Source organism: Hibiscus syriacus, unplaced genomic scaffold, assembly GCF_006381635.1.
Source record: "Hibiscus syriacus cultivar Baekdansim isolate YM2019G1 unplaced genomic scaffold, ASM638163v2 tig00110903_pilon, whole genome shotgun sequence".
In the NCBI taxonomy this organism is placed as follows: domain Eukaryota; kingdom Viridiplantae; phylum Streptophyta; class Magnoliopsida; order Malvales; family Malvaceae; genus Hibiscus; species Hibiscus syriacus.
Window position 1 is genome coordinate 178,178 of NW_024062906.1, and position 25,878 is coordinate 204,055.

General features: G+C 35.2%; 3 protein-coding genes across 3 annotated transcripts; 2 read left to right on the forward strand and 1 right to left on the reverse strand.

Annotated features, from left to right (window-relative positions):
* The first annotated feature begins 1,612 nt into the window (after positions 1 to 1,612).
* Positions 1,613 to 2,459, forward strand: LOC120146195. Its single transcript, XM_039159830.1, has 2 exons — positions 1,613 to 1,879; positions 2,076 to 2,459. The coding sequence occupies exons 1-2, from the start codon at positions 1,613 to 1,615 to the stop codon at positions 2,457 to 2,459; spliced, it is 651 nt and encodes a 216-aa protein (XP_039015761.1).
* Positions 2,460 to 13,887: 11,428 nt separating this feature from the next.
* LOC120146188 (cysteine synthase 2-like) lies at positions 13,888 to 16,546 on the forward strand. Its single transcript, XM_039159825.1, has 6 exons — positions 13,888 to 14,206; positions 14,523 to 14,597; positions 14,906 to 15,049; positions 15,156 to 15,545; positions 15,620 to 15,855; positions 16,079 to 16,546. The coding sequence occupies exons 1-6, from the start codon at positions 13,991 to 13,993 to the stop codon at positions 16,299 to 16,301; spliced, it is 1,284 nt and encodes a 427-aa protein (XP_039015756.1). The 5' UTR covers positions 13,888 to 13,990; the 3' UTR covers positions 16,302 to 16,546.
* Positions 16,547 to 16,880: 334 nt separating this feature from the next.
* Positions 16,881 to 18,684, reverse strand: LOC120146186. The gene is made up of 3 exons (XM_039159824.1): positions 18,516 to 18,684; positions 17,492 to 17,592; positions 16,881 to 17,370 (listed from the first exon to the last, which is right to left on the reverse strand). Exons 1-3 carry the CDS (start codon positions 18,568 to 18,570, stop codon positions 17,089 to 17,091), a joined length of 438 nt encoding a protein of 145 aa, XP_039015755.1. The 5' UTR covers positions 18,571 to 18,684; the 3' UTR covers positions 16,881 to 17,088.
* Between the last annotated feature and the right edge of the window lie 7,194 nt (positions 18,685 to 25,878).

Below are 25,878 nucleotides of genomic sequence, written 5' to 3' on the forward strand. Positions count from 1 at the left end.
TATATTAAATAAGTTTCTAGTTGTTTTGAATCGAATCTATTAAGATGTTTTTGTTTAAGTTATGAAGGTTTATTTTTACAAAGGACATTATTAATTATGAATAATAGTTTATTAAATCGTAATTATTTATGATTGAAACGATTTTCAAATCAGATAGTTTTCTGGTAGTTTTGATTTATGATATGTTATAGTACATAACTGTATAAATTCTATCTGAATCGGATTTAATTTTGACATTTAAATATTAAATTATGATTTTATGTGATTATTAGTTTTAAAATAAAGAAATGAATTTTTAAATTTTAAAGAAACAATTTTTTACTGGCTCAAGCTAATCGACCTAAACCATTCAAATTTTTAAACTTTTGGACTCTTCATCCTAATTTCTTAAATAAAGTTCGACAGTCATGGAAGCCACCTACTAAGGAAATCTGACGAAGGTTCTTTTCCTCAAGCTTAAACGTCTAAAACCATGCCTCAAGACCATAAACAAAGAATGTTACAGTGATATTTCTGCTCGAGTACTTCAAAAGAAAAACAAACTTGAACAACTTCAAATATCTACTCTACGAGGAGAACACACTATTGAAAAAGAGTTGATGTTACAGAATGAGATTTTATCCCTTAAAGAAGCAGAGGGCATGTACTTAAAAGAAAATGCCAAAGTGAAATGGTTAAAAGAAGGCAATAAATGCACAAAATTCTTCCATTCTATTATTTCAGGTAAAAACAAAAGAGACACCATCTGAATTCTTGTTAATGACCAAGGTAAAAGGCTTGAATCTTTTGATGAAATGGCTTCCGAAGTGACTGAATTTTACTCAAGCCTTTTTGGTACGGCGGACTCCGGGGTTAAAAATTGTGCGCCTAATATTTTGAAGGATATGATGCAATTTACTTTGCATTTAGATGTTTCTTCTAACCTTGTAAACGAAGTAACCTATGAAGAGATCCAATAAGAAATTTTCAACCAAGGAAATGACAAAGCACCTGATCTTGATGGATTCACACCATTATTTTTCAAAAAAACCCTGTTCAGTGGTTGGAAAAGACGTAGTAAATGCTATTCAATACTTCTTTCAAGAGACTTTCATCCTTCCTACTTTTAATGCTACAACCATTGCTTTGATTCCTAAAGTTTCGAATCCCAATACGGTTAGAGATTTTCGGCCAATTTCCTGTTGCTCTATTATCTACAAGACAATTACAAAGATCTTAGTCAAAAGATTGACTACCCTACTTCCAAGGATAATATCTCTCAACCAATCGGCTTTTGTAAAAGGAAGAAATATTGTTGACAACACCCTCCTTCCTCAAGAACTGGTGAGAGGTTATGGAAGGAAAGTTATCTCTCCTAGATGTGCCTTGAAAGTTGACTTACAAAAGGCTTTTGACACCCTACATTGGGGTTTCATTTCTGCTATGAGGCTTTACAGTTTCCTAATACTTTCATTGGTTGGATTAAAACCAGCTTTAAAGAAGCAAGATACTCTGTCTCTTTTAATGGAAGCTTGATTGGTTTCTTCAAGGGTCAAGGGGAATAAAACAATGTGACCCTCTTTCTCCTATCTTATTTACTCTTGTAATGAATTTGCTCTATAGAATCCTAAACATGGCTGCTACTAAAGGCTTGTTTGAATACCATCCAAAATGTAAGAAGGTTGGCCTCACTCACATTTCTTTTACAAATGACCTACTTATCTTCTATAAAGGAAATATTGAATCTGTTTCTGGAGTCATTAGTGTCCTGGACCAATTCTACAAAATGTCTGGTCTTAAACTTAATGCTTCCAAATGTGAACTTTATACTGTTGAAATTTCTTTCAGAAACCTTGAGCATATTTTACAATCCACAGGATTCAAACATGGTTTTTTGCCAGTGAGATACTTAGGGGTTTCTTTAGTCACAAGGAAACTGACTGAAAAAAGACTATGTGGTTCTTATTGAAAATATCAAATCCAATCTACATCACTGGTCAGGAAAGCACTTGAGCTACGCTGGTAGATTAGAACTTATCTGAGATGTTCTCTTCAGTATTACAAACTTCTGGTGCAGGTAGTTAATTCTGCTTCAGGTTATTGTTAACAAGATTGAACAACTTTGCTCTATATTTTTCTGGAAAGGTACTGATAAAGCCGCCACTGAAGCCAAAGTCAGTTGGCAAAAAATCTGCCTAGCGAAATCTGAAGGAGGACTCGGATTAAAAGATATTAAAACATGGAACAAAGCATGTATGATACAACTCATCAGGAACATCCTCGCGGGAGAGGGATCATTGTGGGTAGCTTGGATCAAAAGCTATGTTGTTAAAGATGCAAACTTTCTGTTAGTGGATGATATAGCAAATTTTAGCTGGTGTATCAGGAGCTTACTTAAACTAAGGGAAGTTATAATCCCTGTTTTATCTACAGGAGCTACGAAGACAAAAGATTTCTGGAAAGAACTACGGGTAAAATGAGATAAAGTCTCATGGCACAAATTGATATGGTTTCCTCTACACGTCCCCAAACATAGCATGATAACATGTATGGCACTTCTAGATAGACTCCCAACTAGGGAGAGGCTTCAAAGAATGGGAATCGTTACTGATGGTTCCTGCATAATCTGCAATGAAGCTACGGAGAATAGGGACCACCTATTTAGCGAATGCTCTCTGGTAGTTTCCTTATGGAAGGCTATTCTGAATCTCTCTAGTTTAAGAACCCCTACTTTACCTTGGGTGAGTATGATAGACTGGGCCAGTGGTGCTTGGAAAGGTAAGTCCCTCCTCACTACTATCTTGAAACTTGCTTGGTGCACTTTAATATATTCCCTATGGGAGGAAAAAAAATAGAAGATTGTACCGAGGTAGCACAAGAAGTGAGAAAGAAATTCTGAATTCAATTAAGAAGATTGTATGTATCCAATTAAGATGAAGGAATATAAATAGATTAGATAGTCTCAATACTTACCTTTGAAATAGTTGGGGTTTAGACCATTAAATTTTATTGTAAGTAGGTTGTTCATTAACCCATTTATGGGATTTTCTATGTAGCAGAATTCTGCGACTTGGGTAATAAAATTAAAATTATGCAAAAAATGTTTCATATGACTGATGTGATCTTTGACTTGTATACATGTACATATATAGATAGAGTGTTACAGGAAATCCCAAACAATTAAATTTTAAACTACATTTTTCACAACACTTTTAAAAGTTTATTTCTACTATACTTTTAAAAAAACAATTTTCAAAAGTTTTACCAAATTGGCCCTCAATCAATTCGAGTCGAGTAAAAAATTAACTTATTTGAGTTGGCGAGTCTTATTTTATAGGGTTGTGTTGAGTTAATCAATCGATGAAATAGCCAAGAGGCGGGTTGAATTGGCAATTAAAATTTTGGTGGAAGCTTTCGCAGAAAATAGAAAATATTTGCAAAGCGATTTAGAGTGGTTCGACTTTTTCAACCAAAGTCTACGTCCACTACCTTAGCTATCCACACTAAGGTTTTTCCAACAAATTCACTAATTTGTTCTTTCTTTTGAGGACAAAGAGTAACCTTACAACTCCCTCAAGAATTATACCCCAAATTCTTGAGAACACACTCTCTCAAAGAGAAATACACAGATTTGCAAACTTACAGAAAAACCTCACAAGGTAAGATGTTTGCACAATTCTAGAACAAAGAAAGAACACTAAAAAATGAATACAATTGAGCACAATTAGTGTTCTTGAAAGAAAACTGAATATTGAATGAAAATTTAGCTTGAAATGCTCAAACTTGAGGTTTAATGCTTTCTCTTTGATTATTTAGCTTATCTTCTTAATTGTTGTTGATCAATGGCTTCTAAGCTTGTTTAAATACTCCTTGAATCACTTCTGAATGTTGGGGATCATTGGTGAAGTCAATAGAACCGTTATTGTGTGAAAACAATTAAATAAAATAGTTGGGAGTGTGTGTGCATCAGTACACCATCAGGGTGCATCGGTACACTATGTGTAAAATTCAAATATTTCGACCGTTATAAGACTTAGTGCATCGGTACACTAGGGGTGCATCTGTACACTAATTGCATTCGATGTTTCAAAAAAAACCAGGAGTGCATCGATGCATGGTCTGTGCATCGATACACAAAATGCATTCGATGTTTCAATGAATTCAAGAGTGCATCGATGCATGGTTGTGCATCGGTACACAAAATGCATTCCAAATAGGGTGTGCATCGATGCATCATGAAGTGCATCGAGTGCATCGATGCATCATGAAGTGCATCGGTGCATCCCTTCATAAAATTGATTTTTGGCTCGATTAAGGTTCGAAATACTTTGTAAAAATTGTTTCAAAAATATTTTAAGTTTAAAACACAATTTTACACTATAGTAAAGATTTAAATTGACCTTAGAAAAACGTGGAGTAATATTTTGATATTCGATTAATTTAATCGAATACATTTTGAAAAAGATTGTAAAATCTTAAAATTCATTTATACTTAATTTGTTATATCGAAACATCAAAATATTTTCAACAATCTCCCCCCTTTTTTATATAACAAAATATTTGAGTAATTTAAGATGTTCTTTCAAAAAATCATTTTTGAAATCAATTTTGTCAATTTTGAAAATTACTCCCCCTTACTATATTCTCCCCCTTTTTGTTAAATCAAAAAGACTCTATAAAATGTTTTGTTCAAAACAAGACTTTGAAGATTTAGTCAATTGATTTTAAATAAATATAGCTTAAGATGCTAAGATCACAATCAAGAGAAAGGTTACCATTAGTTTCATAAATCAATATTCATAGATAATGTGTATGGTAAATTGGTCATATGTATAATGATGCAAAAATGAATAAACCAATATAAATTCAACCAAACCAAATATATAAATATAAGTATTTAAGTTCAAACATCAAAACATACGTAACAAATATAAACATCCAAAATAAAAAATCCAAAAACATCCAAAATGTTTTAACAATGAGTCCTAAGTTCGATCCAAGAAAACTAAAGCAAGGCAAGGTCTAGTCATCCAAAGGAGGATCGAGAGGAGGAGGATAATGTGCTCACATCTCGAGTGTAAGCACATCTAAACGTTCTCGCATCTCCCATTGAAATTCCAATTGTTGGGCCCCATAGCAGTTAGATGGGACTCTATGGATGCAAACCTTAGATCAAATGACTCCACAAATGATCGAAAGTATGGAGGCATTTGTTCCTCTTGCTGTGTCGACTCATCCTTGGGTACGTGATCGTCGATATCGTCGATATCTTGCATAATTTGTTAAAGCTCAGGATCATCTTCATCTGTCGGTGCCGGAGGAGCTCGTGAAGAGCTAGCTCCCGGTGTTTTCTCAGAGGTTCGAACCCATTGATCACCTTCCTTTTTCCAACCCAATTTCTTTAAGGATATGAGATTTATTTGGTTCTGGAGAGGGATAGGATTATCAAGTGAGACCTTAAGCCCGATTTTGATAAACAGATTAGAAAGAAGACAATCGTAAACTAAAGTTTCTATATTTTTGGATGGGACAACGTTTGCGGTATCTACTAGCTCACCAAAAATAATCTGTGGAAAATTTATTTTCTTGTTATGTTGGATACAATATATCCACTATAAATCTATGACCCTAAGAGAGGAGTACCCTACCTCCGGATGGTCTAAACTGCCAAGAGATCATCAAGTGAATGAATCGCTCGTGATGAGTTCTTAAGGTACTTACACTATCCTTAGCTTTATAGGTTGTAGCCACAATATCTCTTTCATTATCAAGACCCATATTATCTAAACCAAAGGCATTAGCTATTGTGTCCGAGTCAATATAAATGAATTCACCTAAGAGATATGATCAAATTCCTACAGTTTCGGTTTGACGTTTGTTTTGGACACATACCACATTGGAGTAGAAAATGCAGACTAATTAGTGATAAACAATGGGTTGAATTTGACACATTTTATCAAACTTCTAGGAACAGAGGATAGGAAGATATTTGAAGTTCATATCGACCATTGCTTGAATAGAGGGAATACGTTCTTCCCAGATTTAGTATGATTGGAAAGAATTAACGAACCTATGATAGAGTTCTTCTCGACGACGACCAGGTTGGTTGAAGCAAGAATTAAGAATGGTCATTTCAGGTTCGTTTGAGTTTGGATTTTAAGGTGGAGGATGAATGGGAGGTCGGTTTTGACTCGAATGACTAGAGGATGACCTAGGGCATTTATGATTAGACATGGTTCAAGAAATCAGAATAGGATAGATAACCAACAAATTTAAAATACATGTATGTAATATAATCGATCCCAAAACTCAATATGAGTCTGCAATAGTCAAGGTTCTCTAAACCGAATTTGAAAACTATTTGGAAAACAATGTTTGAAAATCATAATATGTATAGTTTTCGTGAAAACAACATAATTGAATCAAAAACATCAATTAAAACAATAATTTTCGAAAATAATAATTTTTTTTATTTCAAATTTTTTGAACATTTTTGAAAAATCTTGTGTTTTTGATGAAATTAGTTGTAGAATCTAGTTTATAAACATTATATAATCAATTCCTGATACTTAGTTCAACCTAGAACTAATCAAAACTAATCCTAAGTTCAAAAATCAATAAAAGAGAGGTTTTTGAAATATTACCTTGAAAATTCGGATTTTGTGAGAATGTGATGTTGTTTGCACGAATTTAATGAATGTAGCAGGTTTAGGAGTTAAAAATTGAGTGGATTCAGACTTGAAATCATTGATTTGAAGCAATAGAGAGATTTGGAGAGGAGAGGGGCGTACGACGACAAGAGGTGTTTTAGTTTGGGTTTTGAGAAAATAAGAAATTTTAGGGATTTAAGCCTAAAACCCGACGGGTGTATCGATGCATAGTAGGGTGCATCGATGCACATTCAAGGAATGCATCGGTGCACCTTCATGGTGTATCGATGCACATTCATGGGATGCATCGGTACACTCTCTAGTGTACCGATGCATGTTGCACAAAAATGTTAAAATCCGTTTTAAACACTTAAAATGCTAAATTAATTAGCTCTAGAGGTTTTGGCAACTCATAGAATGAAAATTAACTATGTTCAATCAATCAAATATATCCTTAAACATTATTTGAACATACAATTAATTTTCACTATGGATCATAAACTCCCCCTAACTAATAGCAAAGAATGCAATCAAAAGTGTTATTTTTATAAGCATTTTTCAATTCTAATTTAAAAGTGCTACAATTATTTTAAACACTAAGTCAAGGTAGGTTGGTCAAACCTAATTCTCTCCTAAGTTTCCAAAATCTTTCTTTATCTAAAGGTTTTGTAAAAATATTTGCTAATTTATGCAAAGTATCAACAAATTCTAGAACTACATCTTTTTTAGAGACATAATCTCTAATGAAATGATGTCTAATTTCAATGTGCTTAGTTCTAGAGTGTTGGATGGGAATTTTAGTGAGACAAATAGCACTAGTATTGTCACACTTGATAGGTATGGTACCTACTTCAATTCCATAATCTAAAAGTTGTTGTTTCATCCATAAAACTTGTGCACAACAGCTACCGGCTGAAATGTATTCCGCTTCAGTGGTAGATAATGTAACACAATTTTGTTTCTTTGAAAACCATGAAATCAACATATTTACTATGAATTGACAAGTATCAGAGGTTCTTTTCTTATCTATTTTGCATCCTCCATAATCCGCATCGGAGAAGGCATGCAAGCTAAAGCTAGAGTCTCTAGGATACCAAAGTCCTAAACTAGGAGTGTCCTTAAGGTATCTAAAGATTCTCTTAATGGCTAGTAGATGTGATTCCTTAAGGAATGATTGAAATCTAGCACATAAGCAAACACTAAACATAATGCACGGTCTACTTGCGGTTAGATAAAGCAAAGAGCCAATCATTGACCTATATAATTTAACATCCACACATTTACCTCCTTCATCTTTATCAAGCTTTGTTGATGAGCTCATTGGAGTGGCATAAGGTTTCCCATTTTCCAATCCAAATTTCTTGAGCATATCCTTGACGTTTTTTTCTTGATTTATGAAGATGTCATCTTTTCTTTGCTTGATTTGGAGTCCCAAGAAATATGAGAGCTCCCCCATCATGCTCATCTCGAATTCACTCTGCATTAGCTTAGAAAATTCTTGGCAAAGAACATCATTAGTAGAACCAAATATTATATCATCAACATAAATTTGAACTACTAAGAAATCTTTACATTTATGCTTTAAAAACAATGTAGTGTCAACCTTCCCTTTTGAAAAACCTTTTTTAATTAAAAAATTTGACAATCTTTCATACCAAGCTCTAGGAGCTTGTTTTAAACCATAAAGCGCTTTTGTCAATTTAAAAACATGATCTAGAAATTTTGAATCTTCAAAACAATGAGGTTGTTCCACATACAGTTTTTCTTTTATAAAACCATTTAAAAATGTACTTTTAACATCCATTTGATATAATTTAAATTCATTGAAACATGAAAATGCTAATAACATTCTAATTGCTTCCATCCTAACTACGGGAGCGTATGTTTCATCATAGTCTATGCCCTCTTCTTGAGTATAGCCTTGAGCAACAAGTCTAGTCTTGTTTCTCACTATATTATCACTTTCATCAAGCTTATTCCTAAATACTCATCTAGTACCTACAATAGATTTATTACTAGGCCTTTCAACTAATGTCCATATTTTATTTCTCTCAAATTGATTTAACTCTTCTTGCATAGCCATAATCCAATGTTCACCATTTAATGCTTCTTTAATATTCTTAGGCTCTATGCATGAGATAAATGCAACATAATTACATATATTTCTAAGAGAAGATCGAGTTGTTACCCTTTTGGATGGATCACCTATTATCTCACCATCCTTGACATAGTTGTATTCTCTTGAGTAAGAGACTTCCCTTTTCTTCAATGTTTGGATTCTCGAGAACATCATGAGTTTCATCATCTTTCGTTTCTACTTTGATGATGATTCTCCAACGTCATGTCTAAAGTCATTTGCTTTTACAATACCTACATCATCATTCACATAAGAATCCTTCCTCGGAAGGGGATTATCATCGAAAACAACATGTATAGAATCTTCTACAACTAAAGTTCTTTTATTAAATACCCGATAAGCTTTACAATTTAAGGAATAACCCAAAAAAAATTCCTTCATCACTTTTAGCATCAAATTTGCCAAGATTTTCTTTACCGTTGTTTAAAACAAAACATTTACATCCAAAAGGATGAAAATAGCTAATGTTAGGCTTTTTATTTTTGAAAAGTTCATATGGAGTTTTCTTTAAAAATGGCATAATCATTACTTGGTTTATAACATAACAAGCGGTATTAGTGGTTTCTGCCCAAAAATATTTTGACAAATTATTTTCACAAAGCATGGTTCTAACCATTTCTTCTAAAGTTTGATTTTTCCTCTCAACAACTCCATTTTTTAGGGGCTCTAGGTGCTAAAAAATTATAGCTAATACCATTATAATTACAAAAATCAGTAAATCCAAGATTTTCAAATTCAGTACCATGATCGCTCCTAACACTAGTTATGGAGTAACCTTTTTCATTTTGGATTACTTTTGAAAACATGATGAATTTTTCTAATGTTTCATCTTTAGTACTTAAAAATAGAACCCAAGTATATCTAGAATAGTCATCTACCAATACAAAGCAATATTGCTTTCCACCCAAGCTAAAAGTTCTAATTGGCCCAAAAAGATCTATATGAATTAATTGTAATACTCTACTAGTTGATACATCATTAATGGACTTAAAGGAAGCTCTTCTATGTTTTCCTTTAGCACATGCATCACAGATTTTATCATTATCAAATTTTAGCTTTGGCAACCCTCTTACTAAATCTCCTTGAATTAGTCGTTGTAAAACACTAATGCTAGTATGACCTAGTCTCCTATGTCATAACCAACTATCATGTTCATCCTTACCAACTAGGCACAAGTTAGTCATATTTATTGTATCTAAATGCACCATGTAAATGTTTCCTATTCTATGACCAACAAGCATAATCCGATTAGATGCAATGTCAATGACTTTACAACCATTAGTTTCAAACATGAAATTGTATCCCTTATCGCATAGTTGACTAATACTCAATAGATTATGCTTTAATTCATTCACATATAACACATTTTTAATTTGTATGGAAGAGGTATTACCTATAGTACCTATATCTTCAATGTGACCTTTTGAATTATCACCAAAAGTCACCTCTCCTCCATTTTTTTCGTTAAACTCTATGAACCGACTCTTGTCTCCGGTCATGTGTCTTGAGCATCCACTATCAAGGTATCATGAGTTTGAATTTGTTTCTAATGCCTTGTAGCAATGCTCCTTTTCCTACAAACATAGATTAATTTTTGATTTTTGGTACCCAAATTCTTTTGGGTCCATATTCATTAGTTTCCAAAATCCTAGTCCCCTTGGGTATCCATTTGTATAGGATATCTTTATCTTTAGTGGTAATGAGTTCTTTAGGAACCCATATACTTCTAACGATTTTACCATTAGAGGTTCTTTGGGGACCTCTATGATTTTAGTTTTTAAAACTTTTTCTAACAAAGTTAGATTTTGAAATTTCTCCATTTTCAAAATGTTTTGTACCAACTTTATCAAAAGAAGTTTTAAGATCATCAATTTCTTTTTGATGATCATCGTTGACCTTTGAAAGTAAATTATGCAAATCAGAAATTTTCTTTTCAAACTCATCTAGTTTGATTTGCAAATCTTTAATTTTACTTTCAAGATCATTGTTGGTCTTGGATATGAGATTATTTTAATTTTTCAATTTTGAAATATCATTTTTGTATTTTAAAAATAATTTCTCATAATCCGAAGCCAAACCAGTATATTCCTCTAATAGCTCATCAAAAGAATAATCTTTGAAATTAAATGAGCTAGAGGTTACCTGAGAGCTTTCCCCGATAGCCATCAAGCACAAGTCTGCTACTTCTTGTTCCTCTTCATCGGAACCTTCATCATCGCTCCATGTAGCCACATGAGCCTTGTGTTTTTTCTTCGATTGACCCTTCTTCTTCAATTGTGGATAATCGTATTTGACATGACATGACTTTTTGCATTCGTAGCAAATAATGGGGTCTTTCTCCTTCGGTTCATTTTTAAAGCCTTCATTTTGTTTGAATTTTCTTCCTCGATTGGGCTTCATCAATTTTCTGAACTGTTTGGCAAATAATGTCATTTCCTTGTCATCGTTATCTTCATCCAAATCAATCTCATCTTTTATGGATTTGAGAGCAACTCCTACGTTCTTCTTTTTCTCCTTCTCCTTCTTTGTTTCGTCAATCTTCTCGAGGTCTACCTCATCTTGAAGCATCATTTCATGAGTGAGGAGAGAACCAATTAACTCTTCGAGAGTTAAAGACTTTAAGTTTTTAGCCTTGATGATTAATGTTTTCTTTGATTGTCAAGCTTTCGGAATAGAGTAAATTAACTTCCTCACAAGCTTCTCGTTTGGAATTATCTCTCTATATGATTTGAGACCATTGACAATCGTGAAAAATCTATCCGTCATAGCTTTAATATCTTCATCCGGTTTCATCCTGAAACTTTCATAGCTATGAGTTAGAAGACTAATTTTAGATTCTTTTACCTCTTCTGTGCTTTCATGAGTGACTTATAGTTTATCCCATATCTCATTGGTGGTTGTACAAGATGAAACTCTTCTGTATTCATCTGGTCCAAGAGCACAAAAAAATATGGATAGCCTTTGAGTTGAGCTAGAACATTTTTGTCTCTACTTCACTCCACAATCTTGAATGAGTGGAATGAATGAAGTATCTATCTTCTATGATATTCCATGCTCCCATGTCACTTGCTTGAATGAAGTACCTCATTCTATTCTTCCAATAAGTATAATTAGCTCCATTGAATCAAGACCAAGGTCGAAGTTTGAAGTAGATGTCATTGATGACTTGAATATCGATATAACTCTTCCCGAATCGACTCAAGAGGCGATTAAACCTTCAAATTAGTGAGGCTCTGATACCAATTATTAAGTTAATCGATCGATGAAATAGCCAAGATAGGGGTGAATTGGTAATTAAAATTTTGGTGGAAGCTTTTACAGAAAATAAAAAATATTTGCACAGCGATTTAGAATGGTTCGACTTTCTCAACCAAAATCTACATTCACTACCTTAGTTATCCACACTAAGGATTTTTTAACAAATTCACTAATTTGTTCTTTCTTTTGAGGACAAAGAGTAACCTTACAACTCCCTCAAGAATTATACCCCAAATTCTTGAGAAACTCTCTCCCAAAGAGAAATACACAAATTTGCAAACTTACAGAAAAACCTCACAAGGTAAGATGTTTGCACAATTCTAGAACAAAGAAATAACACTAAAAAATGAATACAATTGAGCACAATAAGTGTTCTTGAAAACAAATGAATATTGAATAAAAATTTGGTTTGAAATGCTCAAACTTGAGGTTTGATGCTTTCTCTTGATTCTATAGCTTCTCTTCTTAATTGTTGTTGATCAATGGCTCCTAAGCTTGTTTAAATACACCTTGAATCACTTCTGAATGTTGGGGATCATTGGTGAAGTCAATAGAGCCGTTATTGTGTGAAAACAATTAAATAAAACAGTTGGGAGCGTGTGTGCATCGGTACACCATCAGGGTGCATCGGTACACTATGTGTAAAATTCAAATATTTTGACCATTATAAGACTTAGTGCATCGTTACACTAGGGGTGCATCGGTACACTAATTACATTCTATGTTTCAAAAGAGCCAGGAGTACATCGATGCATGGTCTGTGCATCGGTACACAAAATACATTCGAAATAGGTGTGTGCATCGATGCATCGATGCATCATGTGCATCGGTACATCCTTTCATAAAATTGATTTTTGGCTCGATTAAGGTTCGAAATACTTTGTAAAAATTGTTTCAAAAATATTTTAAGTTTAAAACACAATTTTACACTTTAGTAAGGATTGAAATTGACCTTAGAAAAACGTGGAGTAATATTTTGATATTCGATTAATTTAATCGAATATATTTGAAAAAGATTGTAAAATCTTAAAATTCATTTATACTTAATTTGTTATATCGAAACATCAAAATGTTTTCAACAATTTGTTTTAGTACTTAAACTTTCAATTTTTAAAACTATACATAACGTTTAGTTTTTTCATTCTAGTACCCCACAGTTAAAAAATTAACGATTTTAGTACCTAAACTTTTAATTTTTCCCCAAAATCATACATATTGTTTAGTTATTGTTTCATTTTAGTACTCTACCGTTAAAAACTTAATGATTTTTGTACTTAAACTATCAATTTTGATTAATTTTAGTACCTAAACTTTTATTTTTTTCCAAAAATTAACATTAACTTTTTAAATGAGTACTAAAATGAAACAAAAACTAAACTTTAGGTAAGATTTTGAACAAATTGAAAGTTTTGATACTAAAACGGATCAAAACTGATACTATAGGTATTAAACGCGCAATTTATCATATTTTATAACTCAAACTTTATTTGAAACATTTTCTAATTGAGTAAGTTTATAAAATTGAGTTAATAGAGTTATTCTAATTTCTGTTTAAATTTAATTGTAAATATTTATAATCTTTTAACATTGAGTTGAAAAAAATCTATTTGTTAATCAAGTTTAATTTATCCCTAATAAAAATATTTAATCGGAACCAATATTTAATATTTTCTTTTAATTTATTGAAAATTTGTATGAATTTTCTAAATTTGAATTCAATTTCAGTTTACAAACGTGAATTCTAATGGTTTTTTAGAAGATTAATTTTAATTAATTAGAATTAATAAATTCAACCGACTTAATAAACATGAAAAGTATGCCCTTATGAGTTCTGAGTTCAATTCTAAAACCTGTTTATGGACTAATAAAACTCGAAAGCTGCGAACTCTGGAAACAACCAAACCAGGCAAGAAGTCGTCTCATCAACTAACTGGTGTTTTGTTTAAAGCTTTCTTCGGCCGCCACAATGGCGCCTGTAAGAACCACCGGAGGCGCTATTGTCGCTGCAACTGCCGCCTTCTCCATTTCCATGGCTCTCTTCTCTTACTTCCTCTTATTCAAAAGGACCAGTTCGACCCTTCATTCCAACAAGAAGAAAAAGCCCAGAACTGGAGTTGTCGATGCCATTGGCAACACCCCTTTGATTCGTATCAACAGCCTCTCTGAAGCCACTGGCTGTGAGGTTTACTTTCATTCCTTTCTTGAAATTATTTCATTTTATCTTTGTTTTCTGATTTTCATAACTGGGTTTCCCATAACATGTCTATTGACTTGAGCTTTTTTGTTTGGATTTGTGATTTTTTAACTTCACTGCCCTCGTTTTTTTCCCATTTTATCAATGTTTAGCCTTCAAGTTACCCTTTTTGCTTGATTTGAGATCAAACTCTTTCATCTTTTCTGTGATTAATCAATGTTCTTTTTTATGGATTTGATTTCCTGTAAATGAAGGAAAGTGATTTTTTCAATTGCTTTAATTTTTTTTTCTTTTATGTTTTCAGATTCTGGGAAAATGTGAGTTTCTGAATCCTGGAGGAAGTGTGAAAGATAGAGTAGCCGTGAAAATTATTGAAGAGGTAATATATGTGTGTGTATATGTATATATCAATTCAGATTGGTCACATAAACGAAATAAATTAGGAAAATGCAATCTATAATGCACTTTACATTAAACTTCTTGTTTCATAGTGAAAGCTTGCATTTGAAGTATAGCACTTTTAACCATGGAGGAATATTGAAGCCCTATGTTTACGGATAGATGTGTGTTTGTATGTTTTTTCAGAATTTGGGGATTTTATGTTCATAATTGTAAATATTGCTTATGTTTATGTTTAAGTCTTGGCGTTTCTGTTTATTAATCGGTCCGTTTTCTGGTACAATATAGGCTCTCGAATCAGGTGATCTAGCTCCCGGAGGAGTTGTCACCGAAGGGAGTGCGGGGAGTACCGCCATTAGCCTCGCAACGGTGGCTCCTGCCTTTGGATGCAAATGTCATGTAGTCATCCCTGACGATGCTGCTATCGAAAAGGTGTGTGTAAAATACATTGTGGATGAGTATATCCATAGTTTCTTCTCTATATTTTCTGACATTGCAGCATAACTTGAATTTATTTCCTCTTGCAAACTTCTCTTAGTCTCAAATACTTGAAGCATTGGGAGCTAATGTTGAAAGAGTAAGACCGGTATCGATTACGCATAAAGACCATTATGTTAATATCGCTAGGAGGCGTGCAGTAGAGGCAAATGAGTTAGCAGCGAAGCATAAAAAGCCCAGCCAAGTTGATGGAAAAACCCGGGATCAAATGGATGATTGCCCTCCTGATCAGGAGAAAGAAAATCCGAGTTTCTTGAGTCTTTGTAATGGTGGTTTCTTTGCTGATCAATTCGAAAACTTGGCAAACTTCAGGGCCCACTACGAGGGTACTGGACCAGAGATTTGGGAGCAGACTGGTGGCAGTCTAGATGCATTTGTTGCTGCTGCAGGCACTGGTGGTACTGTGGCTGGTGTTTCGAAGTTTCTCCTGGTAGAAATTTTAGCTTCATTTCAATCACTTGTACATATTTATAGAGGGATTAATGGAATTCAAATGTTGGACAGGAAAAGAGTCCAAAAATCAAGTGTTTTTTGATAGATCCTCCTGGTTCTGGTTTGTTCAATAAGGTAACCAGGGGAGTCATGTACACTAAAGAGGAAGCAGAAGGACGAAGGCTTAAGAATCCATTCGACACCATAACAGAAGGGATCGGAATCAACAGATTGACTAAAAATTTCGTGATGGCAAAGCTTGATGGGGCCTTCCGTGGCACGGATAAGGAGGCTGTTGAAATGTCAAGGTCTATCTGTCATCTTTTATATTTGCTCTAGCTGTTGCATTTTCATTCCCAAACGTACAAACTGATTTATTCAGTTTCATGGATATCTGCTTAGACTTATTTATGTTGAATCTGATAGGAAATGATGAGAAAACCGTCTTCGCTGGCACTTTGCACGAATTCTTTTGTGGTTAATATATGCTTGGATTGTGAGCTGTAATCTTTTATCTGCTTGGCATTTCAGGTTCCTTATGAAGAACGATGGGCTCTTTCTCGGAAGTTCTTCATCCATGAACTGCATTGGAGCTGTTCGAGTGGCAAAGGCTCTAGGCCCTGGCCACACCATTGTAACCATTTTATGTGACAGTGGGATGAGGCATTTAAGCAAATTTTACGATGCCAAGTATCTGTCACAGCATGGATTGACACCCACGGCATCTGGATTAGAGTTCATGAGCATCAAATGAGCCCTGCAAAGATTTTGACTCCGACGCAAACATTCTTCATCAAATTGGTTGGCATATTGAGTCGTGTTCGTCGATGGAAATTTCAGAAGTTACTCAGACGAGTTGACCTTAACTTTTGGGGAACGAGCATCCTAAATGATTCATTTAGCTAGGATTGGAACTTAGCATTTTTTTAGTTTTTACACTTGGTGCTTAAGTTGGTTATCATTATTTTGTCCAAAGATAAGAAGAAAGATTAGGTCCATTTAAACTACTTTTAGAAAATTTGGGAAACCCAATTTATACCGAATATTAACACATATACTGCTGTTTTGTTACTTGCATTTAGATTCCTTTGGGAACCGCGAAATTTGGAGGCCTTTTGATGGATACTTACACCGCAAAAATCGGTGTACGTTGTTCAAGTATGACTTGAAACTTCAATTTTGTACAATATAACCAACAGAATAAGCATCTACCCTTAAAGATGAGTGAAAATAAGAGAATTTCCGAGTGGCTAAGCAATGATGCATGTTCATGCTGTTATGGTGAAATCATGAGTTCCGAAGTGTACCAAGGTGCATGTATATGCAAAGAAGGTTGGAGTAAAAATAACTTTAAAATATGACATTCAATGTCTTCTCATTAGTACTAAAACCAAATGGCTTGGTTGATGGATTATTGTCAAACTACATAAGCTCAGTAATTAGCTTGCATACAAGATAGAGACTTATAGTAATGGTATCAGTATGTTGAACTTTGCACCGATTTAAGTATCTTACGACACATAAAGCTTTGATTCTTTGATTCACTGGGGGTATGACTTCTCGAATTGTGACTCGTCGCAATGTGGGTCTAGCCAATCCCTGGGGGAACCCCTGGACATGTTGGGGCTTGCTTTCCCACCACCTACAAGCTCTTTCAAATTTTCTACCTTGTTCTCCCGCCCTGCCCCGCTGATCCTTCTATCAGCTTCTTTTAGTTTTTGTTTAAACCGCTGCTTCCGACTGGACAGATTCAGGTCCTGCCGCCTTGATTGTGATGGCGGTGCACCGTGTGGTCCCAAGTAAATGTTATCTTCTTTTTTGGTCTGCACAAGCCGAAATATATACATGTCTACATATTAGCACCTATGCGTCAACAAGACAAAAAGCTTCAAATAAATGAGTATCGACTCTTGACATCTACAGGTATAGATATTTGCAATTGACCTGCTTCCAATGAGGTTTTGATGTTTCTACATCCAAAGTATAAGCTCTACATTTTTCCGGCTCTTCAATTCCCAAACTAGGAATCACGAATCCATCAGTGTCTGATGAAAAACAAAAAGCAAATCGATTAAAATAAGAAATCTAAGGTTAATCAATTTCAATGATACTTTTTTCTCTCTAAAACAAAGGAATTAAATATAAACAATGTTCCAGCAAATTAACATGTAACTTCATAAGATTTTTATCAAAGCAAAAAACCGAAAGACAATAAATCACCATGTTCATTGGAGACATGGAAACTTTCACCCTCTACTGATAAAGATCAGAATTGCAAACTTGAAAGATAGGAGTTAAACAAAAATGCATCTGGTTTTACTATCATCTTGCTGCAGAACCAAAGGCAATAAAAGAACAACGAACAACAAAAGCTTCATGAACTTAGGCAAGGTAACCAACTGCAAATGCAGACAGGATTTCTTTTTCCAGTTAATAAGTTTATCCAAGAGATGCCAAGTTATCGATTCTTTCACTTATCCATCACATTGATATCCTCCACAAAGTAGAGCTTAATGAATTTATGCATAAGATGTTCTCACATTCGATACAAAGGCAACCAAATACCAACTAAAACAATAAAGAATAATACAAGATACTATAATAGCATGGTAATGAAGGGAAACGCATGAGCCTCAACTTAATGTAGCTCGACATGGATACCATCATGATCCACCAATCAAGAGAAAATCAAAAAAAAATAGGATTAAAATAGATAATTAAAAATACCAAATACCGCCCAATGTTCATAGTTAATGATACCCAGAAAAACAACTCTTCATTGATAATCGATTCAAAGACCCACTTCTCTTAAATATATCAGTAGAATCTAAAAAAACCCACATCTAGAAATTTAAAATAAACAAAACCAAAATTATAAAAAATTGATTTTTAGCTAAAGATCCAAAATTCTTCCATTTATCAGAATTTTCCCGAAAAACAACCAGAGAGAGAGAGAGAGCCAATATACCCCACTCATCTTCCTGTTCATGGAGTGAAGTGGTGTAAACTGGAGATGAGTCCATGAATACTGAAGATCATGGATTTCAACGGCGAAAGGGCAACAAAGCCCGGAAAATGAAAGAGAGACCAACAAAAACCAACAGAACGAATCCAAAACAAAAATATAAAAGGAGAAAGATACGCAATAGCCAATGGTTTTTTTTTTTTTGGTGGGGGGGGGGGTTTGGACTTTAACCCCTCAAAAATAGTTTTAGGGTGACAAATTTCAAAAACTACTAAGTTACTTATATACGATAGGTTAAATTATAGTTTTGGTCCTCTAATAATAAGTTAACTATTTACAAGGTGCCAAATTATAATTTAAGTCATTTATCATATTTAAGTTTAAGATTTAATTATATACTTTAATTTATCAAAATTTAACTAATTTATTAGTATAATTTGTAAATCCAAATAATTTATGTTTGGCACTGGTTTTGGTTATCCAAAAATACTTATTAACCACAAAAACAAACATTAGAAACCTAATTTTAAAAATACAATATTAATCGGATTGAATGTTTGTTTTTAAAAACTTTAGGAAAAGACTCTCTTAGCGCGCCATAAGAATTCTCTTGGCGTACAATAGCTACCATGGTTTTCAGAATCGGATCGGTTAGCGAACCGACTATGTTACCGGTTCACTGGATTAATCGGTTCGACCGATCGGAAGAATCAGGGTGTTTTTTGAAAAATCACCGGTAATCGGTATATTTACCGATCTAACACCGGTCATATTATATTTCTCGATTTAACACCCGTAGCAGTAAACAGCGCTATATGCTGATTTGGCGCCACGTGGAGTATAGCGTGCCCCCTGTACTGCGCTATACATTGACTGGGTTACACATGGGGTATAGCGCGCCCCTTCTCCGCGCTATACGTCACGTAGGGGTATAGCACGGATCAGGGGGCGCGCTATACGCCGTACCAAAATTATATTTAACGTTGTCCCTGGTCCGCGCTATATAATAATTACATATGACGCGGTGCAGGTACCGCGCCTTATATGTTTATAAATACACTCCTCCGGTTCTCACATCTCCTCGCATCTCTCCTATCTTATAAATTAATACAACAATTCCGTCAACGAGTAATAATTCTGGCAATCTTCTCATATTTGATTTAGAAGTTCGTGCGATTTTTCGTTATAAGGTAATTTTGTTATAATTTTTTAATTATACTTATTGTTTATTATTATTATTTGAAAAATATTATACTAATTATTTTCAATTAATTTTTATGTTTGTAAAATTGAAAAGCGGGAGCATACGTCGAAATAGTTTTGCGGTGCAGGTAATAATATAAAATTATATTATTTAAATTATTTACGTTGATGTGTAAAAAAAATTTGTGTTATATTTTCGTTCATATATAATTTATTTAATCAGGTTTGTTTCAGTTATTTTTTTTGCAGATATAATATTGCCGCACTTTTAAACTCAAAGAATGGCGCGACTTTCAGCTATTGTTTATTATGATGGTGAAATTCGAGAAGATGAAATCGACATTGTTTTCGTATCAAATGAGCGTGTTAAAATATCATTCAAGAGAAACATAACTCTTGAGGAGCTGATAACGAAGATTTCGAGGAAGATTCATGTTGGAAGTAGTAGAAGAATGTCATCGTTGCAGTACAGATTTCCAACATCATTGTTGTCATTAACTTATACAACGTTCGAACTTTCGAACAATGATGATGTTCAAATGATGGTTGAAGCTCAAAGTAATTATTCAGACGCCGCTATTGAGATGTATGCATATTTTGTTCAAGTGAGTGCTGTTCGGGGTCAATCTTTAAGCTCACACTATGGGCTGGCTGAACAAGTTGATCAAGTTTACAGCCCGACTACAGTAATGTGTAATGATTTTAATGCCATAATGGGGAGACATTCATCCGTAACTCCTTACGATATGTACCGAGGTGGGTCGACGAACAATCCGTATGGCAACATTGGGTCCAGTTCAAGGGGAAGACATTCATCTGCAAATCCCTTTGACCTTAATATGGAGATGCCATCGACGCAACCATCTGTGCAGTTTCCATTTGACACGATGGCTTCAAGCTCCAGGGGGAGGCATTCGACTGCGAGTTTTTTCGATCTCAATGTCGATATGCCTTCCAGTTCAAGGGGAAGGCGTGCAAGTAGTAGGTTCTTCGACCTAAATGTGGAGAGCATGGAGGAACCATCATCTCCACCAGAAGAACCGCTTCGTGAGCCTGGTGCGGATGGTACTGAGACTATACTATTCATTCACCCAGAATCACCGCAATTCAACTCCGATGATGATGAAGTTCCAAGAAATGTGGCACAAACTGACCCTCCTGCACACATGTATAAAGCTGATTATGGTGCAATGTATGGGCCAGAATTTGCGATATGCCTCATCTCGGTGAATATGGACATTACTCATCAATAAATAATGATGAGTTATCTTTAGGCATGGAGTTTTCAAGCAAAGAAAAAGCGATGATGGCTATCAAAAATTACAATATCCGTAATTTTGTTCAGTCCAGAGTCAACCGATCGACGATCGAAAAATATGTATGCTAATGTGCCCGACGCAAAAACGGATGCAATTGGATGGTTCGTGTATCGAAAATGAAGAGGAAAAACAACATATGGGAACTAACAGTATACAACGGTCCTCACACATGTTGTGCTGGAGGGGTCAACCAAGATCATCCCAACTTGGACTCTGAAGTGATATGCCAAGTCATCATGCCCATGGTAAAAGCAAGCTCTCATATAGCTGTTGCAGTGTTGATTTCAGTTATACAATCGCAGTATGGGTACACTGTCTCCTATAAAAAAGCTTGGTTGGCAAAACAAAATGCCATTGTCAAACTTCATGGCGAATAGGATGCATCTTACAACGAACTTCCAGGTTGGTTTAGGCTGGTACGGACGTTGAATCCTGGGACAATTGTGGACTTTGAAACCTCCTATGCATACCATAATGATCGAGTTCTTCGCGATCGATGCCAATTTACCGGGTTTTTTGGAGTTACCCACAGTGCATCAATGCTGCCAAATACTGCAAGCCTGTGGTCCAGATCGACGGGACTTTCTTGTATGGAAAATACAAGCAAGTTTTATTATTGGCAGTTATCCAAGATGGCAATCGCAACATTCTTCCAGTTGCTTTTTCTCTTGTCGAAGGAGAAGATACAAATTCTTGGGCTTTTTTCCTCCGAAATTTACGTGCATATGTTATCACGAGGGAAAAATCTGTGTCATTTCAGATCGCGGAGCTAGGATCAAAGCAGCAATGGAGTCTTTGGGTCCAATGTAGCAACCACCCTTTGTCCAACATAGGTATTGTCTCTGACACATTGCTGCGAACTATCATGGAAAGTACAAGAAGAATGATGAGCGTCAATTAATTGTGCGCATGGGTAAGTAAAAGCAAGTTAGTAAGTTATACATTTTTTGATCATTTTAATTTTGCAAAGAAAGCAAGTTTGTAAGTTATACATTTTTTGATCAGGTTACGAACTACTTCCTCGAACGTTTGAATCAATGCTTCAAGATTTGCGGGTGAAGAACGAGGAAGGATACGATTACATCAGCCTCATCGATAAAGAAATGTGGACGAACGCATATGATGGTGGATATCGATATGGACACATAGCGGCTTTGGTAAAAACTATATATTTTCGTTTGGGGGCGCTTTTTGCGAAGCTCGGGGGACAAGCTCAAACATGAATGCAAGGCGATCATGTCTATCACCCTAGATTAGTTGCAGATCTACAGAAAAAAATTGTTGCATCAAATGGAATGTCTGTAACAAGCTTCTCTAGAAGGCATGAAATGTTTCGTGTCATAGAGTTGTCGCGACCTCTTCAAGGGATTGAAGCTGTGTCGTTAAGAGTAAATCTAAGGGATAGAACGTGCGACTGCAGGTTTTTTCAAGCTCTGAAGTATCCATGCTCTCATGTGATAGCAGCTTGCTCGCATACACGTCAAGACAATAACCATTTTGTGGATCCTGTATACCTACTATCTGAAGTTTTTAAGGTTTATGAATTTGAGTTTCCCCCCATAGGTAATGACAAAGACCCTGATGAGGTTCAAGATTGGCTTCCAATTATACCAAATCTGAGTTTATTGAGGGAGCGCGGTCGTCCAAAATCCAATCGAATTTATTGCGATATAGATATTCGAGAAAGATATAGATAAGATAGAATATGTGTCCATTGTAGAAACCCAGGACACACTAGAAAAACATGTCCACTTCTGTTGTCATCAAGTAACAATTGATAAGGAAATGATGCATTTGTTTATCAAATAATAATTCTTGTATTTTAATTTGCATTTACTTCAAGTTAATGTCATTCGATAATCGCTGATGAAGATTAAAAAAACGAACACAATCATTAAATTTTATCAAACTAATAACAATTTGGTATTTAAATACAACAAACTTACAATAAGAATTAAATGGTAAATGATAACCAAATTACAATAACTGATATTAAATGGTAATAAACAAAATTAACTGAAATATATTAAAAAAAAGTCCAACAAATTTAACAAAATAAAGTAAGTATTAAATGAGAAATAATAAAAAATTACAATTAAACAAAATAAAGTAAATACAAATATAAAAAAAATCTATCGATGCTTGCATCGCGAATGTGTTCCGCAAGGCGGTGGCTGTCGGTCTCGAGAAGGATTTCTTCGTATCACTGGTTCTGACTTGTCGCTGTCATCGTCGTCGTCGTCATCGTCGTCGTCGTCCTGAGCATGTATATTAGGTTGATGAGGAGCTGATGACGATGAAGCACCTCCATAGAATAAGGACCCTGGAGGTGTATGACTGACTATTCCACCGGCCTGCGAAAACTGGGAAAAAAACTGGGAAAACCCAGACATCACTGAGTGTGAAAACTGTACATGAGGTGTATGTGCTGCGACCATGGGTGATGAGGCTGAACCCGCCAAATATCTAGCATATGAACCCCAAGTTGGATATGCAAACATAGACCCATAATAGCCTCCAGGAGGGGTCATCTGTGACGGTGGCGGGGTTAGAAAACCAGGTGAAGGCGGCGACATCTGGTAATGGAAAGGCGATGGCGGCATCATATATGGTTGCGGCATCATATATGGCTGCGGTGGCTGCTGGGAAGGTCCTGCTGGTGTAGCTGAGGATGAACCGAAAGCACCTGATCTCCGTCCACGAGTCGGGGGACGATGGTGTTGTGTCGGTGAACGTCTCTGTTGACGTCGTGGAAAGGTCTGTCGTCGTGCATCCTCGGGAAGTAGAAACGGTTTTCCGTTACTATTGAACCGCTCATAATAATCCTCAGCATATATCAAGAAGTCAGTAAAAATGGGCTCTCTACGTGAAGGCACCGATGTCGATCCTCCCACAACATGACCCACTCATGATGCCTCACCAGCCAATCTGTATCTGTCTTGCCACGTCTATCTAAGCTATGCAACTCGTCCATATTGCAAGGTGCTTCCGAAATTGGTTGAAAACAACTAAACTGCCGGAGCACGCGATCAGTGGAGTACCACTCGACGGTCGCATAACATATCAGAGGGACCATCGCCATCCAAACATCTGATGGACCCCTCAACTCAGGTGGGATCACCGCCCTCACATCATCAGTAGAATATGGCACCCATTCAAACTAAAACAAATAATATATAATTTTTATCAAAATAATAATCTAATTATATAACTATAATCTAAAATCGATTTTTAAACATTAAAATTCATACCTGTATGACACCTTCTGATCGATTAGCACCCTAATTTTTTCTAAATCATCAGGTAGCTCCTAATGATTTTTCCTATCAGTAGACCACCTATTCAAGGAAACAATTTGTTATACGCTGTATAAAATTATTAATATACAAAATCAATTTTATAATTACCTCAGAAGTAGTGGAAATACGAATGGGTTCTTCACAACGGGACATAAAAAGGACAATCGATACCATGCCCAAGACTGCAGCAGCGCCGATAGCATTACGCCTATAGTCAGTGGCTCCACACATCTCCCTGTACAGCAAAGCCAAAACTGCCGAGCCCCAACTGAATGATCCGGCGAGACGAAAGTCGCTAAGATGTCGCAACCACATGCAGTGAATTAGGTTGCACGATTTGTCCAGCATCAGCAACCCTCCTATCAGCTGCAGTATGTATGCCCGTGCATACATCTTAACCTCATCCTCAGAGGCGTCTGCGCTCAACTCTCGAAAATTGGCATCTAACCAATTTAACGGTATCCTACCTCCGATAAAATTTTCCGGACACGTCCTAGACTATCCCGACACAAAGTAGTCCAAGAACCGGAAGCTATCCCCGATATCACATCTCCATCAACGAAGCCCCAGGTGCATAGAAATATCCTCAAGTGTGATCGTGCACTCTCCGCACGGAAGATGGAATGTGTGGGTCTCCGGCCTCCACCGCTCTACTAAGGCAGAAATCAGGTCTGGCTCTATCTTACAGTGACCCTGATATCTCCCTATGTAACCAAATCCAGCCTCTTCTAAATACGGCAAGACACGGCTGGGTATCACTAACTTAAGATTCCTAATAAAAGGATCTAATACACGGTCCTTCTCCTAAAAATAAATAATTACAAAAATTAATTCTTAATCTAATAATCATGCATTAAATAAATCAACTAATTATTACTAATAATTTAAATTAAATTAAAATGTTAAAATGTTATCGTATCAGCAAAGTGTCGAGATATTTAATTCTTAATCTAATAATCATGCATTAAATAAATCAACTAATTATGACTAATAATTTAAATTAAATTAAAACGTTAAAATGTTACCGTATCAGCAAAGTGTCAAGATATTTAATTCTTAATCTAATAATCATGCATTAAATAAATCAACTAAATAATACTAATAATTTAAATTAAATTAAAATGTTAAAATGTTACCGTATCAGCAAAGTGTAGAGATATATGATTTCATCCGAACGAAGTAGACTGTCTTCCATTATATATCTTCAAAAGAATTATATTAGTAAAATATTAAATAAAGTAAAATACTTAAATAAATTAAATACATAATAGTAAAAATATTATAAAATATACCTTAAAAAGAGAGTATTTGAGAGAAATTTAGAGAAATTGAGAGAATTTGGTGTGATAAAAGTGATTGAGGATGGGGGTATTTATAGAGAGGATTGGGATGTGGAGGGGCGGGTATTTAGGGGTATAGCGCGCCCCCTGCACCGCGCTATACCCCACGTGTCAGATACTAGGTATAGCGCGGATCAGGGGGCGCGCTATACCCACGTGGCACCAAATCAGCGTATAGCGTGGTTCAGGGGGCGCTTTACTGCTA

What these genes read in the sequence shown, in the direction of transcription:
- LOC120146195 (XM_039159830.1), top strand. Translation starts at nt 1,613, where the DNA reads ATGGCTGCTACTAAAGGCTTGTTTGAATACCATCCAAAATGTAAGAAG. An exon ending in TCAAACATGGTTTTTTGCCA is followed by an intron (nt 1,880 to 2,075) that starts GTGAGATACTTA and finishes ATTCTGCTTCAG; the next exon opens with GTTATTGTTAACAAGATTGA.
- LOC120146188 (XM_039159825.1), top strand. Translation starts at nt 13,991, where the DNA reads ATGGCGCCTGTAAGAACCACCGGAGGCGCTATTGTCGCTGCAACTGCC. An exon ending in CTGAAGCCACTGGCTGTGAG is followed by an intron (nt 14,207 to 14,522) that starts GTTTACTTTCAT and finishes TTATGTTTTCAG; the next exon opens with ATTCTGGGAAAATGTGAGTT. An exon ending in CCGTGAAAATTATTGAAGAG is followed by an intron (nt 14,598 to 14,905) that starts GTAATATATGTG and finishes GGTACAATATAG; the next exon opens with GCTCTCGAATCAGGTGATCT.
- LOC120146186 (XM_039159824.1), bottom strand. Translation starts at nt 18,570, where the DNA reads ATGGACTCATCTCCAGTTTACACCACTTCACTCCATGAACAGGAAGAT. An exon ending in TGAACAGGAAGATGAGTGGG is followed by an intron (nt 17,593 to 18,515) that starts GTATATTGGCTC and finishes GTTTTTCATCAG; the next exon opens with ACACTGATGGATTCGTGATT. An exon ending in CAAAACCTCATTGGAAGCAG is followed by an intron (nt 17,371 to 17,491) that starts GTCAATTGCAAA and finishes CGGCTTGTGCAG; the next exon opens with ACCAAAAAAGAAGATAACAT.